Raw genomic sequence first — 19,003 nt, 5'->3', positions numbered from 1 at the left:
AAGAAATTATGCCAACCTCTTTGCACTTTGTGCTACTGGTAATAATTAGCACTATAGTCTAGAACAGAACCACCTCTGTGCAAGTTTACACAAGGCCCAGTAACAACTCATTCATAGTTCTCTTACTAAATACCAGGTCCATATTGTTATTCACTCATGAATTAGCCTTTTCTGTTGAGGAAGGTCATCCTTGCAACTTTGATAGCAGAAGAACTTCAGAATTCATTCATAGTACACACCACACACACATGGGGAAGGGCGCTCATCATCACTGCCTGCAGATGATGGAATTAAGACTTCTAATGGGCAGAAAGACAATTACGGGACCAGACAGATAGAGCAGTAACATGAGAACAGATGCACACAGAGAGACCCATATATCACTGAATTATGAAACTCAGTATTATCATCAATATTATCTATTTATCACCATAGTTTTCTGAAACATGTTAGGGTTAGAAAAACATCTTATGTTTTACTTAATTATAACTGATGAAATAAAATACAATCAATAATCATTCTGTTTTCTATTCAAGCTATACGCATCCTTTATTTCAAAGTGCATTATAACACACAACGTCAGTAAGAACCTCTGGTCATCGCAGTATTTGGTGGACATGTAAAAGATTAGTGATGGGAGCTATTATAATTGTATCCAAGACTGACTAGATAATTATCTTTCTAATTTTAAACCCCAGAGTGTCTGCTATAAACATTTCCCTCTGTATTTATTACAGTTGATTCAGAAACTCAAAGACTGTCTTAAAATCAGTAGCAATGATGCCTTAGAATCTTATCTTTTTGCATTTTACACTCATGCTTGCTTTGATTTAACCTATCACTCTTATTTCTAGTTTGTTTACCACAGGGCAAGGAACCCTGACTGCTCTTTGGACTGGAGAGGGAGGGGGAGAGGAGTGGGGGGAGGGGGAGAAGAGCGGGAGGAGGGGGAGGGAAATGGGAGGCTGGGAGGAGGCGGAAACTTTTTTTTGTTCTCAATAAAAAATTAAAAAAAAACAGACTGAAAATAAGAACTTAAATGCCATAGATAACAAATGCTAAGAGAATTCATCTGCAGCAATGCATCACCTGAGGGGCAGCTTAAGGACAGGTCACCAAGCATTTGCTGGATGAGTTAAGTATGAAACACTCTCTTGACGGTTTCCATCAGACCTTTTCTTTATTCTTCGTTTTCATTCTATATTCTTTATTTTCTTGGTGATTTCCATCTCTCATTTGTGATGTTTTTTTTTCTAACTTCTTCATTGTTGATTTTTTTTTCCTTCTAACTCATTTTAACTATATTCTTTCCCTTACAGTTTACATGCCTCAACAAAATATTTCAGGCAATATAAAAATTATACTGCAGTTACAGTATATATTCTGTGTTTCAGTGAATGATTACAATGAACACAAGTAAAAAACAGAACGGTCTCCATGTTCTTTACAAGATTAAACATTTTATGTAATACAGGTAAAAAAAAAACAATTTATCCCAAGAACCTAAATACATTCATACCCAAGCAACTTGTTATAGATTAGCCATATAGGTAATCAAGATACTCTTCTCAGTCAGGTCTTTTAATGGCAGGTTGTATTTTTCAGTTACAAAGAAAGGACCAATTACTTTATTCCTTATCTTTAGAGGTAATTTTATAGGAATCTTAAAGGAATCACAAACCTAAACTTTTATACATGAAAAAGAATTAGTCAGCCATGCTTTGAGTCTTTAGTGTGCATACCAACTCATCAGGTTCTTATGTCAGGAGATAGAGGTCAGAAATAAGTATACGGAATTAATAATCATCCTTGGTCATCAATCAGTCCTAGCAAGAAAAGTACATCAATGATTAATAGTTGGGCTGCTTTGTATTTTGACCTCAGTTTTGTGTCCTCGCAAACTTTAGATTGTTTTCTGGGGTTTTTCATCTCAAAGCTATTATTGAAACATCTGCTCTATCCTGAAGGTATTTTAGAGCTTTGTTCCAGCTGATGATGCACACCGAAAGCTGTGACTGTATCTTTCAGCATTAAGATTAAAGGAATTCGAGCTGGCTTTGCTCCTGGGACTCAATTGTTTCTCTTAGTCGTTAACCTAAGCCACAGTCTATATGGCTCCTCAAGAGAAACCCATGTGTGTGACACTTCCTTGTTTTATTTTTTATCACCAAAACTCTATTTAAACTAACATTATTATCATCAATTAGATAGGACAGCTTAGGAAGGGGTCATCTTCATAATAATCCACAGATAAAAACACCCAGTAGAACGAAATGTTTCCATGAGAAAAACACACTTCATTATAGACAGTGGTGATCTCACCACACCCTACCAGATACCAGAGAAAGATTGCAGCAGTAAACACGTGAAGGCACAGCAGAAGAAAATCACATTCCATTCCGGGGTCTGTGCTCTCAGTGTCTTGCCTATCTGACATTCATCCATCAGGGAAGTACCTCCTGGCGGGCTGACTCCTTGGATGTCAATTGCCACCTGCTGCTCCTTTGACAGGGTCACACTGGCTCTTGCCCTTAATCTTTAGACCAGCAACAAGTTGTGTAAGTTTCAGACTTTTTCCTATATTTTGCCTGATAGCGCAATGATTTTTTTCACATTGACACATATTTTTTGCTTTTATATAGTCAATCAAATAACAACCCTGAGCTATACTGCAGTCTCTAAATTCTAATAGCTAGGATATATCATTAATAACTATATGACAATGTTTGTGATACATTTCCATCTCATCATTATATGGTTTAGAAAAAAGACCTAATGACTTTTTATTAGTATAAATTTTATACTAATTTTATAAATTTTATAATTTATAAAAATATAAATTATATTTATACAGTTCAGAAAAGAATGTTTTATTTTTTTCTTCTTATTTATAGGATAAACACAACATTTCTATAACTAGTGGTGGAATGTGTCATTTTTCATCCACTCAGCAACCAGTATGGAAACAGAAGACATTTGGTTGTAATCAGTCCCACATTATCATAATATTTGTTGATATTGGTGTGATGGTTTATGGGAACTATTACCATGAGATAATCCCAGAATCACACGAAGAAACGGGCCTTTGGTCATATCAGTAGGATATCATATTGATTACATTGTGGAAAGAGCCATGTTAGTGATGGATGAGACCACCCCTGGACAGAATATCCTAGAATGCATAAAGCAGAGAAGCTATAAACATGTCTTCATAGTTGTTTTCTGTTTGCGGATATAATATCACAGGATGCTTCAATTAAGGTTGCCTTGCCTTCCCCTCGATGCTCTAGTATTTTACCATATTAAAAATAAAATAAAGTAAGGCAGTTATCAAAGTCATCTTCCTAAGAAGACTAGAACTGAGGAAGACTATCACTCCATTCTCTTGGGATGACTTTTCTAGTTTGTTTTGCTTTGCTTTTTGTTTTAGGTACTAGGGATTGAACTCAGAGCTTCTTGTAGTTAGGCATAACTTGTTTTCTGTATCGAGTTAGACAGTCCATCTTGTGATAAAATTCATGGATATTAAATCCAGAACTAGTTTTGTGAGATGTGCTAAAGAGATTTGGGAATACCACCAACAAAACACACAGCGAGGAAACACATATACTTATAATCAACATCTTTGATTACAGCTGAAATTTTCAGATCAATTTGTGTTTCTCTGAATACTCTGTTTCCAGAACCACACACTACACGTAGAGAACAGCTAAAGGGAGTAGAAATGAGAAAAGCATAGGCGCTAACTGCTACAGAGATTGCATTTATTTCAATTTTTACCCATCCAAGTGGGAAAAACATAGTATCTGTAAAAGAAAGACTTTCTTGACTAATAGTGTATTTTAAAAATTCCATTTTTATTTATAGATAGATACAAACCATTCTTCTGCCCGAAGAGCTCATTCCCAATGTGATAAACTATAACTGTATCAGAAATGCCTAATGAAATATACAGAAGCTCATTAGTTTGAGACTGTCTGCCTATTTCATTTCTTGCCTAACAAATTTGCAAGCCAAGAGTATGTTAGCAGCCTAACTTTATGTACGTATAACAGAGCAACTTCAGCCAATTACATACAGCTGGGTTTTAACCAACCACTGGCAGCCAGCTCATGATACCATATCTAAATAAAGCAGACATCTAGCTGCCGCCAATTAGAAAATCTGCTTACCATATTCTTATTTGGCCTTTAAGGCTTATTGCTCATGCTCGTGAACTATTCTGAGTATTGCCTGACTTATGACATATTATATTGCAGTGGCAAGAATTAAGTGGGGGCGGAGGTTGGGAGCTGGAAGAAACAAAGGGGTTGGGAGAGAAGATCAACTAAAACTAACAATATAGGAAAAAAAAAAACCAAAGGAAGAAGGATAACTGGTAAGATAGGCTAGAATTATAAAATGTAGAAACAATGAGTTTAATTAGAAGGACCCTGAATAGGTAGATAAAGTTTCTCCTAAGAAACAAGTCGTTAAATGAAAATCCCTGTGTCAGGGGTAGGCTAGCTCATATGAGTGGCTGATTCAGGATTCCCCTGAGAACCCCAAATAAAGAGGTGATCACCACTGTTGGTGGATGTCTAACAGAACTAGATGGATAGACCTTATTGCTGAAAATGTCGTAGTGTCAGCCATAGGACATGGAAAAATCAAGTTGAGCTTTCTGCTTTTTTTTTCCAACTTGAAATGTTAATTTATTGCAGTTATGTTTGGAACCTATATTGAACACTGCAAAATCATTTGAAATATTTTTTAATTAATTAATTTATTTATTAAAGATTTCTGCCTCCTCCCCGCCACCACCTCCCATTTCCCTCCCCCTCCCCCAATCAAGTCCCCCTCCCTCATCAGCCCAAAGAGCAGTGAGGGTTCCCTGCCCTGTGGGAAGTCCAAGGACCTCCCACCTCCTTCCAGGTCTAGTAAGGTGAGCATCTAAACTGCCTAGGCTCCCACAAAGCCAGTATGTGCAGTAGGATCAAAACCCCGTGCCATTGTTCTTGACTTCTCAGCAGTCCTCATTGTCCGCTATGTTCAGCGAGTCCGGTTTTATCCCAGGCTTATTCAGACCCAGTCCATCTGGCCTTGGTGAGTTCCCTATAGATCATCCCCATTGTCTCAGTATGTGGGTGCACCCCTCGCGGTCCTGACTTCCTTGCTCGTGCTCTCTCTCCTTCTGCTCCTGATTTGGACCTTGGGATTTCGGGGGGAGGGGGGAATTCAGGATCAACCTACCCCTGGACCCAGCAATATCACTCTTGGGAATATACCCAAGAGATGCCCTATCATACAACAAAAGTACATGCTCAAATATGTTCATAGCAGCATTGTTTGTAATAGCCAGAACCTGGAAACAACCTAGATGCCCTTCAATGGAAGAATGGATGAAGAAAGTATGGAATACATACATATTAGAGTACTACTCAGCAGTAAAAAACAATGACTTCCTGAATTTTGCATGCAAATGGACGGAAATAGAAAACACTATCCTGAGTGAGGTAAGCCAGACCCAAAAAGAGGAACATAGGATGTACTTACTCATAATTGGCTTCTAGCCATTAATAAAGGACATTGAGCCTATAATTCGTGATCCTAGAGAAGCTAAATAAGAAGGTGAACCCAAAGAAAAACATATCGTCATCCTCCTGGATATTAACCTTCATCAGGCGATGAAAGGAGACAGAGATCTTCTTATTGGTTTGCCCTCACAGTGTCAGGAGGTGCTGTGCAGGCTGCTAAGGAAGAATTGCTATCCAGTCTTCCACAATTCAATCTTTGCAGGCTATACTATCCACTGGACTGGCAGATGAGCTCATTGGTACAATTGTAGAAAATCTATATTAGTGAGACAACCAATTACTTTCTAATTGGATTTGAAGTCTGCACCAGAGGAGAGAATTCCTGTCTGGCATTGTAGTCCTACAGTCAAAGCCTTTAGCCACAGAAGTCCTATAAATCCTAGTAAGGAAATCATGGCTGCTGTTTACTAAATGGACATAATGTGTCAACAAATCACCTCCTAAATAACTAAATTTATGCCCACAGATTAATGGCATCCATTTGGACCATGAAAGTTTTCTTTGCACTGCAGTGGTAACTTCAGGGACTTGTGGTTGCTGAGATGATGAGAATAAGTAATTGCTGAGTACTCCTCTGTAAGTTACACATCTATATTACTTCCTTCAGGGCTCAGGGGGCCTCACAGAAGATGAAAGGATGCCAGAGCCATAAGGAAGGGATGGGGAAATGTGGAATTACCGGCTTCTGGGGTATGGCGTGCTTGTTGAATTCAGAACTCAATGCAGCTGTAATTACCTACACAAGACCAGCACAAGCTTGGTACTAACAGAAATCGTGTGAGTGGTGGCAAAAAGCACACAATTCCAATCACTTCAACAGGCTCTAGAGAGAGTCTACGGTGAAGGTAGAGAACTTTCCCTCAGGTGAATAGCATATAATACAGTGAGAAGCCCCTTGCCATGTTCCTGTAAGCACGAGTAAAACTCATTGGGGAAAAAAAGGAAGATGGAAGTAGTAGGGGCACTGATTGGCGCAAAGAAAGGGAACTGTTGGGAGTAGGAAGCAATCAAGAAAAGGTGATTGCAATAACCAGGATTAAAATATATTGTATACATGTTTGATTAAGTTATAATGAAATTCATTATTATGTTTAATTAATATATGTTGATACAAATATGAAACTTTGTCTTAAAATTAAAAAATTGGAAATAAGGCATTTATATGGGTAATACAACTCATATAAAAGCATTGTATGATCCTTAATTCAATCTGGTGTCCTTTTTAAAAACAAAACAAAGCAAACAAACAAATAAGTAAAACCCAGACATACAAAGAATCTCAAGTATGTGCACATATGAAGATACAGCTGTGCCAGAGGAGAAACTGAGTGTGTGGACACATGAATATTAAGATTCTACGTTCACAACTACAAAGGAAACAAATTGCCATTGCTTAATTTTTCCAGACGTTGGCATTTTGTTATAGCAATCCTAGAAAACTAATACACATCAATTGAATCCACAGGAAAGGACATTTTAATAAGGCACAGCTTTTGTCTTCTTTCATACCCAGCAAACCATACCCTATGCATCTTGCACATAGAGGGATAGAAATCACTAAATACAGGCACTACCAGTACTGAATCTACTTTATATAAGTTACTATATGTGGGGCATAGACTGCAGGTAGACAATACCAAAATTCCAAAAGTTCTTCCCTTTCTCCAAATTGCTACACATGTTTAAATAAATCGCCAAGCACCAAACATTTAAAGTTGGTAATAAATGTTAAATATCCATGAAAATAGATGTAATTGTCACTGATTGAAGAATAGGTCCACATAACTCTCAAAAAAACAAGGCTTACCTTTGTTTTGGGTTCAAGAATTTTTACTCCGTAAATTGATATTTGCAATTCAACTTTAGGAATCTTCTGGCCTTCTGATTTCTTGATGTGTCTTGCAAACTATAAATAACAAAAACATTCACAAAATTGTGATTCCATGACTGTGGAATATGAACATAAATGGACATTTGGAGTTTGTGTCTGTAACCAACATTCATGAATTCAGGGACTACCCATTACAAAGCATTTTGTAGAAACAGTTTTGCTCAGTAACCCTCTCTGTCTGTAACCGTAATTCAGATTCATTCGCAGTGACTTGTATTTTCTGTTTCCTTTGGTTTTTGTTTGTTTGTTTGGCTTTTCTTTTTGAGACAGGCTCTTTTTCTGTTTTCCATGTCAGCCTTGAAATCATTATGTAAATTCAGCCTGCGATCAAATTTATAACAATCCACTGCCTTAGCCTCTCAAGTGTTGTGATTTCAGGTATGAGACACTATGCCTAGCTGATTCTAATCATTAAACACCAACAAAAACACCCTTCTAAAAAATGCCAAAACCTTGACTTTCATACATTTTCCATGGCATTTAAAGGGCTGAATGTGTATCAACCAGCAAAGAAACCATATGGGATAGTAAGTACTGATGTCCTCATTTTGAGATCATTTTATTTTAATGTGTTCTCAGAATTTGCTGTTCACCTGCTGTTGAGTGACAGCTACCTAGTTGGGTACATGACCTATCAGTCAAATCAACAAAGATGATACCAACTGATATATCTAAACCAAAGCTGAGAGCTCCAGTCATTTTACCATGAATGACTCCTTTGTGGGGACAGAGGTGGTCTAGAATCACAAACACAGCCAGCATCTTGTAGGCACAATGGTTTCTACTTATTTTCATAGCTATAGTATCATGTCTTTCTACTCATTTAAATCATATGTTCAGGTCTTTGTAAAATACCAAGAATATCATTCTACTCTCACGCAGAGGAAGTTTCTGCCTGTCTCTCCCCAGCTTCTCCAGATTTAGTGGAAGAAAAATTATGAATACAACTGAATTTTAGTATTAAACAATAGACATGTTTACAAACTTAATATTAGAATACATACAAATATTTACCTAAGCACATATATATATATATATACAACATATATGTGCTGTTAGAATAAGTATGTCCTGGGCAGTATTTTGTAATCCTTTTTAGTTTAATTGCTATTTACTTGAATCCACGGTTCACCGGATGTCCCAATTTCTGTTCAACTTCCTATTTTCTTTGGTTTACTGGGTGTTTTACTTTCTGGTGGCAACCCCTCTGACCCCCTATTTTCTTTCTTAGTTCCTTCCCTTTATATGACTTTAAAAAAGAAGGAAAGAAAGGAGACTTTTAAAGTAGTAGGATTGCATACCCCACTGCTAGGGCTTCTACAACTCATTTTCAGCATATGGAAAGTCCTTTGAACTTGATTCTGAAGGATCAGATGTGAGGTCGGGCAGAGCTCCAGGGCTCTTGTGTGTCCTATTTATTTGCATTGCGCAATCCATTCTAATCTAGGGCAGATGTGAGCATGCATGGTAGTTGTTCCCGGGGCAGAGTGCTCAAAGCCTTCTTATTTATGTCTTTGCACTGCCACAGAGAGGAGCTCAATTAATGCTTACAGGAGTGCCTTTAAGTATCTGCCTTCGAATCCCAGCCGCTGTTACTTGTTTTGTACCCACTTTGGGTGGCATACTTTTCCAGTCTGCTTTTTTTCCTGTGTTCCTTTGACATAAGCTGCTTCATTATTATTGTTCTTTTGCCTGTAGAAGTCTTACAGTGTGCACATGACACCCAATGTATGCCAAATACTTCTCGGTCTTTAAGAAACATGTTTTGCTTCCATGTAGTGTTATTCAGCTCTCCCTCAAAGCGTGCATATTAGCTGTCTTTCCCAATTGTAGTATACTTTTGACTCAGTATAATTAAGGTTTCCGTGCATGAAACACTAAAAGTACAGGAGGGTCTGTGTTCTGTACTTATGGAAGGATACCTGAGATAAGCCACCTTGTACTGCTTGCAGGGCCTCACAGTCACTTCCAAGGGCTTTTTCGCCATCTGAAAACAGCAATTCCTGTGACCTCAGACATGAATCCCATAACCTTGTGTTTTATGAAAATATTGTTACAAAAAGCCAGTAATTTAAAACTTGTCTGTTTAGAAAGGGACAAATGAATGGAAGTAATGAAGAAAGGAAAGAGAGTGTTGATATCACACATGTACACACATACACACACACACACACACACACACACACACACACACACGGAGGAGGGCCGGAGAAAGCAGGAAAGGGATGATGAGACCTAAACAGCTGGTATAAGCCCCTCTGGTATCACTCCCCTACCTCATGTCAAGACCAAGTTAACAGTACTAAAAAAGCCTTGAGTTATCAATCCTCCACCAACCCAAACTGTATTCCCTAACATCCTTACACACCGCAATCATGAAATGGGCTGGGAACAAGCATCATGGAGGATGCACTTGCTCCCTTGCACCCAGACATCTTCCTTTACCATCACACTCCCCATTCGTGTTTCATGTAAATATCAACATTCCCATCAGTTTTGTGACGTGATTGCTGAAAATATATCTGCAAAAGTCTTGCATCTAGAATTAGACTCACTCTAAGCTTAAATAATTTGATAATCATGGTCTCTCTGCTTTTTTTCCCTAAATTTCAAGCTCACTGCTCACAAAACTTTTCTCCCATCTTAAGTCTCCTTGATTTTCTTACTTGTGGACTTCTTAACTGTCTTCCAAAATTCTTCTAATTCTAGAGTGATGAGAGACAATGCATGACATATACTCTCTTATCCTTGGCTATATTCCTTTTCTTATTTATTATTTTAATGTAAATCCTTGAAGAGCCTTGTTTGCAAATGTCTTTCAATTTTTTCTCTGAATTCCTTCCTGTGTAGACCTACATAGATCTATCCTTGTAAATTGAACATAATAATCCAATCCAACAAAAAGCTTCAAAGGACATAAAACATAAGCATTTTAAACACCAGTACAATACAGGATCAAGACACAGTCTTTGCTTCCATAAAATGATGAAAAAAATTGAAATTATAAAGTAAGTTAAACATGTGTTAGTGCTATTTAGAGCTTGTCATGAAAGTTTATAGAACATTGAGTTTTGACGCCCACATTACATGATTTCCATACATCTCTCAAAGGACATTTTAAAAAGTGAAATCTAATTCTATTACTAAAACTAATAGGATACATGCTAGTGGGCAGGAAAATTAATTTATTTCTTAGACCCTATTATTTGGCAATTCTATGCCGCTTTGTGAATGTGTATTTTTCCTTTATTGAAAATAGATTCTCCCATGAAAGTACTAACCAGGCCCAATCCGGACTGCTCTTCAGACTGGAGAGAAAGGGGGAATGGAGTGGGGGGGAGGGGGAGAGGAGTGGGGGAAGTGAGAGAGGAGTGGGAGGAGGCAGAAATTTTTTCAATAAAAAAATAAAAAAAAAGAAAATAGATTCTCATACAATATATTCCTAATTATAGTTCTACTTCCTCTACTTTTCCCAGTTCCTTCCCACCTCTCTGCCACTCCAAATTCACTCCCTCTCTCTCAGTCTCTAGTTAGAAACAAACAGGTTAGTCAGAGATAATAACTAAATATGACATAAAAAAAAGATAATACAAACAAGTAAGAGCTGTCATATTGAAGTTGGGCACAGTCATCCAGTAGGAGGAATAGAGTCTTAAGAGCAGGCACAAGAATCCAAGACCAACTAGGTCTCACTGCAAGGAATCCCATAAAAATACTAAGCTAATAGTTATAATATATACACAGAGGATCTGATGCAGACCCATGTATACCCTGTGCATGCTACTTCAGTCTCTCTGAACTCATGTATCCCTTGTTTAGGTGATTCAGAGGGTCTTGTTCTCCTGGTGTCCTCCATCCCCTCCTGTTGTTACAATCTTTCCATGTCCTCTTCAATGGGATGCCCTGAAATCTGAGGGGAGGGATTTGATGGACAATTCCAGGTGACTCTTCCCACACTTTCTCCTTCCACCCAATCTTATCCCAACCTGATCCCCAACTCCTGTCCCCACCTACCCCCAGGTTGATCATCAAATCTATTCTATTTCCTCCTCCCAAGGAGATCCCTGCATCCTTCAGACCCTTCCTCTTTACCTAACCTCTCTGGACCTATGGATTGTAGCTTGGTTATAATTTGTTTTATGGCTAATATCCATTCATAAGAGAATAAGTACCATATCTGTCTTTCTGGGTCTGGGTTACCTACTTAGGATGATTTCTCTACTAGTTCTATCCATTTTCATATGAATTTCATTGACTCATTTTTAAACACAGGTAAGTAATACTTCATTGTCTAAATGTGCCACATTTCTTGAGTTGAGGAACGTCTATGTTGTTTCTAGCTTCTGACTACCATGACTATGCTACAATGAACATTGCTGAGCAAAGGTCACTATGGTAGGATACATCATTTTTTTACTATATGCCTAAGAGTGGATCTTGAGGTAGATCCACTCCCAACTTTTTAAGTATTTGATTGCCATAGCGGCTGTACAAGTGTGCAATCTCATCAGCAATGGAGTGTTCCCTTTATTCCATATCCTCCTGAGCATGAGTTTTACTTCTATTATTGATCTTATCAGGCATAAGATAGAATCTCAAAGTAATTTTGATTTGCATTTCTCTAATGGATAAGAATATTGGACCTTTCTTTAAATGTTTCTCAGCCATCTGAAATTCCTCTACTGAGAATTCTCTGTTTAGATCTGTATCATGTTTTTCAATTGGGTTATTTGGCTTTTTGATCTCTCTATTGGATGTGTAGTTGGTAAAAAATACTTTCCCACTCTGCAGGCTACCAGTTAGCCTGATTGACAGTGCCTCTTGTCTTACAGAAGCTTTTCAGCTTCATGAGGTCCCATTTAATAATTGCTGATCTTAGTGCCTATACTATCAGTATTCTGTTCAGAAAGTCATCTATGTGGCAAAAGTGTTCTGGCTATTCTCCACTTTCTCTTCTTTCAGGTTCCGTGTATATGATTTTATTTTGAGGTCTTTGATCCACTTGAAGTTGTGCAGAGTGATAAATATAGATTTGCATTCTCTACATGCAGACATCCAGTTTGACCAGCACCATTTGTTGAAGATGCTGTCTTTTTCGGTGTGTATTTCTGGCTTTTTTAAAAAATCCAAATTCAAATGTCCATAGGCATGAGGATTTATTTCTAGGTCTTCAATTTGATTCCATTAATCAATGTATCTGTTTTTATGCCAATACCATGCACTTTAAACATTAATATAGCTCTGTAATATAGCTTGAAATCTGGGATGGTGATACCTCCAGAAATTCTTTGATTTTACAGCATTGTTTTAACTATCCTATTTTTGTTTTGTTTTGTTTTTGTTTTTAAATGAAGTTTAGTATTGTTCTTTCAAAGTCTGTAAAGAATTGTGTTGGAATTTTGATAGGGATTGCACTGAATCTGTAGATTGGTTTTGGTAGGATGGCCATTTTTATACTGTTAATCTCACTGATCCATGAACATGGGAGATCTTTCCATCTTCTGATATCTTCTTCAAACTCTTCAAAGATTTGAAGTTTTTATCATATACATCAGTCACTTGCTTAGAGTTATTTATATAATTTGAAGCTATTATGAAAAGCGTTGTTGGCATGAAATCTTTATCAGTCTAGCTACTGATTTGTTTGTTTATATATAAATATGTGTATATATACGTATACATTTATATATATATATATGATTGATTGATATATATGTATACATTCATAAATATGATTGATTGATATATTGACTTTAGTTAAACTTATAGCCAATCTCTTTCTAAAAGTATTTCTCAGCTGTAGGAGTTTCCTGGTAGAAATGATTAGGGTCACTTATGTATACTATCATATCATCTGCAAACTATTTGGCACTCCAAGGCCACTTTGTATTTCTTACACTCAAGTTGCTAAAATAGTTCTAATAATCATGCTGGGTTTTGTTTTTGTTTTTGTTTTTGTTTTTGTATAACTAGGTTCTAAATAGTTGGTCATTTGAAGAAAAAGAACTCTGAAGACACAAGAGAATTGTAACCCAGAGTGAAATCCAATGATGAAGGCCTAAGCTGATGAAAACATCTTGTCAGTGACTCCAAAGGCTGAATTACATTGAAGCAGCTTCATGTATTTAAGTGGAACCTCATTAACTGGAGACAGCCCTTTCAAACTGGGGCCAAAACATGTTATCTCTACGCATGTCTGAGGGAGGCTACTGAGTTACTATCCATGTCCTAGTGTGTATGCATAATTTAACATAACGAATTGTGAATACACACTGAGTCCTGGTGTTTGAACTGATTGTCTTGAAACAGATCCCGTCTGAAAATGAAACTCATAATGAAAACAGTGCTGAGTTTTATAATATCACATTTTTAAATACTTACTGGTTTGTAAATGTCATGCTAAATTCATAATTAAGAAATAGAAATGTGATATGTCATTTTGACAAGCAGAAGGTATTTTTATTCTTACACAAGTTCTTACATTAACATTCGCAAACAATGAATTCTCTATAGTCACCAAACAGTGACTAGCCAAATCATTAGAAACATTCTGTTAAAAATCAAGCAGATATGATGAAGTGCAAGAGTATAAATATAACATTACTGAAACTTCTTTAAGATTTCTAACTGCCTTATTATACTTAAATTTTTAATTTTTACCTAATGTCAAAAGGCAATGCATTTAAAATGCTAACTTAGAAAACGGAGTAAATATAAATAACATTTTTAGCTACATGAGAAAAAATGAGTCCAACACTACAATGTATTTACTAAAAGAGCCAGGACACATGTGTTTGGGAAAAAGAAGCAGAAAATCAAAATGGGGTCACAGACATTTGAAAGTTTCTATTTCCAGTGGATCCACAGCGCCACCCAATGGCCACATCCATAGGATAGCAAATTAAAAATACGTGTAAATATTGATACATTTTATCATAGCTCTGACCTCAGACACAGCATAAGAGAAACAATTTCAACAAACTCAGATAAAAACCATCATCTTACTCATATTCACTAATGCAAAATTCTCTCTTATACATATTTACTTTGTTGAGAAACCAATTCTTCAACCTATACAATTTATTTGTTAAATGCATATCAATTGTGAAAGACGCATGTTTAATAAAAGCTACTGTCCGTTAAGTATACATTTTAACTCTATTGTTATTTTTCAATATATTCCCCCCAAACAGTTCATTTTTAGGTATTGAACTCTATAGCTATGCCATTTAAAACCTCATATAAACTAGTCATAGATTTAGAAGCCATTTAAGTTAAAGTATCTCTTTGGCATAGTCATAAGGTAATTGAACCATTTTCATTTCATATTAGAGATAATGGATTAAGAATTCCAAACGTATAAAGAAATATTGCAACACCATTGTTCTTTTAAGATATGTTTTGGTTGCAGTAAAGTTGTACTCAACCCAGGACTTGGACCACTATTAAAACAATTAGAATCATATTTTAAGTGTTGCCACAACCTACAAGGTCATCAATAAAACCCTCTATTGCTGACTAAAAATGTTGTTCAGATGAAGACCAGCCTGAAACATTGCCTAATGACAATGGGAAGAAATGGCTCATGAGAGAGAGCATTTTCCTTAAATGTGAGTGATATTATCCTGGGAGCCCAGAATGTCTACTTCGAGGACTGTATCAAATAATCACAAGAGTGAATGGATGAAGGCACGCCCTGCTTTATTTCTTTATCCAGAATATAAATCTCATTCTAATCTTTTCCCTTAACTTAAACTTTGCATATACTTTATTTGACCTTCTCAAACCATAGTAGTAATTTTTAATGTTCATGATTCAGCTTGGAACAAACCACAGGGCTTAACAGTCCTGTGGAAAGAGCTCACCTCTAGAAGCAAGGTCACAGAAAGGTTATCTCCCATCCACCAAACTGTGAAAGCAGCCACAGAAAATAAAAGCTAACTTAGCAAATAAAGTAGTGATATGCAGATCGTCTTAGGAATATGAAGATGCCTGACCTCTTGAAGGAGTTCTCCCAACTGACTTTTGAGAGGTGGGTTTTACAGAAACATTTTTGTGGTGTGTAGTTATAAGATTTTATCAGGAACCTTGGTGAATGTGAGTTCATGAGATTGCATATTTTTTTTTCCTCAAGAAATTTATTACTTGTGAATACTTAGGTGGTTTAATCAATATTTTCTTCTGTTCTCTTAGTTACACAGTCTCCCCTAACATTGCTGATTGGCATGACCCATTGGGACATCCTTAATATATAGCAGTATTTCCAAAGTCTGTTGTGCAATCAGCTGCAAAAATATTTTCAGCTAAAAAAATATTTTAGCTGGTAGATATAATAATTTAACTGTTATAGATTTTTATGATAGTACTACTAGTTTTGAGCTAGAGCATGGCTTCACACTGGCCAAGAAATACAAAGGCAGACCACTGAATATAAACACTAAGGGAACTTGACCCTAAAAGCTTTTAGTTACTGTAAGAAATGATACTTCAACACACTGAGACAATGGGGATGTTCTACTGGGAACTCACCAAGACCAGCTGGCCTGGGTCTGGAAAAGCCTGGGATAAAACCGGACTCTCTGAACATAACGGACAATGAGGACTACTGAGAACTCAAGAACAATGGCACTGGGTTTCTGATCCTACTGCACGTACTGGCTTTGTGGGAGCCTAGGCAGTTTGGATGCTCAACTTACTAGACCTGGATGGAGGTGGGGGGTTCCTTGGACTTCCCACAGGACAGGGAACCCTGATTGCTTTTCGGGCTGAGGGGGGGGGACTTAATTAGGGGAGGGGGAGGGAAATGGGAGGCGGTGGCTGGGAAGAGACAGAAATCTTTAATAAATAAATAAATTTAAAAAAAAAGAAATGATACTTCATAAAATATGGTACGTACAGAAAAATAACTATGATTTATACTTTAAAATGTCTCCTTGAACAGGTGATAGTTATTTAATTGTTATTTATTTATTTATTGAGCTGAACATCTTTCTCCACTCCCATCCCTTCCTCCCCACCCCCCCATTCTCTCCCATGACCACCATGCTCCCAATTTACTCAGGAAGTCTTGTCTTTTTCTCTTTCCTATGTAGATCCATGTATGTCACTCTTAGGGTCCTCTTTGTTGTCTAGGGTTGTGGACTATAGGTTGGTTTTTTTCCTTTGCTTTATGTCTAGAAGCCACTTGTGAGTGAGTACATATTAAATTTGTCTTTCTCTGTCTGGGTTACTTACTTACTATATTTTTTTCTAGATCTATCCATTTGCATGTCACTTTCAAGATGTAATTGTGGTTGGGTTTTTTTTTTTTTTCATTTTCTTTATCCATTCTATGGTCGAGGGATTGAAAAGAGGGCTTAGCCATTAAAGGCTAGGCTCACAACCAAAAATATTTAATTATAATTTAAAGAGTGGAGCTATACCTACCAGAGTTATGCATGTTTTCACTTCCATCAATCTGCCGATGGGATGGCATGAGACCGATACACTAGTTCTTCTGAAGGTTTTCCTTACCTACATGAGACCGATACACTGGCGGTTCTTCTGAGCGCCTTCCTTACCTTTAGTTTCCTCACAGCGTCTCTCACGACTTCTGTCCCCTTTGGCTGCTCCACTTCTGTGCTGCCAAGAAACTGAACATGAGCATTCATGAGACACAGGCTTCACTAAACCACCTGGAGCCAACACCCTGCATACGGGAAAGTTAGGCAAAACAATCCAAACACAAATCCTAATTCAGGAGAGCAGTTGTTATTCAATTTGTACATAGCACATGAAAATACGTTATTTGACCATTTATAATTCCTATTTTTCAAAAGATTTTTTAAAAATATAGTTTACTATATATTTTACTTGAAGATCCTACTAGAAAGAAAACTGAAATTATTTCATTGTCTCTGAAGAGATAAACTTAATCTTGAGGTAAAAGTTAGTAAATATGCTAATTCCGTGTTATTGTCTTTTTATTATAATGGCTGATTGTTATAATCAGTCATTTTCTCAAGGCTAAAATACACCCAGAAAAATAAAATACACCCAGAATGATGTGCACTTTTGAAAGTTTAAGTTCAAAAGATATACATGCTTTATGTGGTTACTACATTAAACTGTAATAGAATCTTTAACATTTATCATTCCAAATAAGCATTTTTCTTTGTTTTCAAATTATTAAACTCCTATAATATGTAGAATCTAAAAGTCATATTTTAAAACATTCAGTATAAACTGTTCAATAATGTACATACACTAAATGTATAAACTAAAATATACACAACCTACAAATTCACTATTTTTCTAAAATAACCCTGAAGTTGCTAGAGTTTTGTTAAAGCTTGGGAATAATCCCCAGTGTAAATATCCTAAGGATCATGACCTTGTGTGTCAGTGCCGATGCTGGAGTACATTACATCTCCCAACAAAGGCCACCATGTCAGCTCATTGCACCAGAAGTCTGTGGTTTCTCTCCTTGAAGTGTTCTTCATAGATCGCAATTAATCAGTAAACTCATCAAGTGTACAAAATTTCCCAAAGACTATTCTGTTCTTGTCATATACCACAGATCATAATACCAAGTGGCATCACTTTTCATAGCTACGGGGTGCGTGCACATTTTAGAGGAAGTGATTAAGTAAAGAATCCTGATAAGATTCTGTGTGTTAATGTGCAGAACGGAAGAGAATAATAAGGTCGCAGCATCTCATTTTCTTTGCTTCAATCTTGAAAAATGAAGTAGTAATTAATCTAGGTCCTCATTTTTCTTTCTTCTTAAAGAAAAGGATGTGCATGGGTGTTTTGCCTACTGTACGGGTGTCCTCCTGGAACTGAAGTCACAGAGAGTTTTGAGCTCTCACGTGGGTTTGGAGAACTAAACTGGGGTCCTCTGGAAGAGCAGGCAGTACTTTGAAACACTAAGTCAACTCTCTAGTCCCTCCCATTTTAAAACATGTTCTCTGTCCTGTCCTGAGAATTACTGTGATAGAAAATTAAGCAATAAGATAAGGAATTTCCTTTGTCAAACATATCAGACTCTCTAGGGATACGTTCAGGAAATTATTTTCCTGAGGCTGATTCTCTGCACTGAAGTTTGTGAACAGCTGGCAGAGAGCAGGAGATGGAAGCAGTAGACAGAGGACAAAAATGTGAGCTGAAAACACTGTGGCTTTCCCTCTGAGGAGCTCATGCAGGGAAGAAAGTATGGTACCTCTGCACTGAGATTAAGATACAAGACTATTTTTCTAACTAGGACACACAGGTTACCTTAAACAACTGTTCCTGAGGCTTAACACAAGCTCTCCTAATGGTGACACCGTGTTGTTGACTGATTAGGTGTACACAGAAGACTAAAGAAAGAGATTCTTTGTTTACGAAGTGGGTGACCCTTTAATCCCAGCACTCGGGAGGCAAAAGCAGGTGGATCTCTGTGAGCTCGAGACCAGCTTGATCTACAAGAGCTAGTTCAAGGATAGGCTCCAAAGCTACAGAGAAACCCTGTGTCAAAAAAAGAAGGAGGAGGAGGAAGAGGAGGAGGAGGAGGAGG

The 19,003-nt window shown here is 37.1% G+C and overlaps 1 protein-coding gene across 4 annotated transcripts in view; it reads right to left on the bottom strand.

The window, feature by feature from the left end:
* Positions 1 to 19,003, bottom strand: part of LOC121442184 (PTB domain-containing engulfment adapter protein 1) — a 229,989-nt gene that overhangs the window by 25,910 nt on the left and 185,076 nt on the right. For all 4 annotated transcript variants that reach the window (XM_041643623.1, XM_041643621.1, XM_041643624.1 and 1 more), the window contains exons 4-5: positions 17,028 to 17,099; positions 7,384 to 7,482 (exon numbers count right to left, since the gene is read on the bottom strand). In XM_041643623.1, coding sequence (XP_041499557.1) covers positions 7,384 to 7,482; positions 17,028 to 17,099 — 171 coding nt within the window. The remainder of the gene's footprint in view (positions 1 to 7,383; positions 7,483 to 17,027; positions 17,100 to 19,003) is intronic.

The sequence above is a fragment of the Microtus oregoni genome, unplaced genomic scaffold, assembly GCF_018167655.1.
Source record: "Microtus oregoni isolate MIOR12 unplaced genomic scaffold, Mior012 000087F_ref0000451, whole genome shotgun sequence".
In the NCBI taxonomy this organism is placed as follows: Eukaryota; Metazoa; Chordata; class Mammalia; order Rodentia; family Cricetidae; genus Microtus; species Microtus oregoni.
This window is presented reverse-complemented; position numbering and strand designations above follow the sequence as displayed.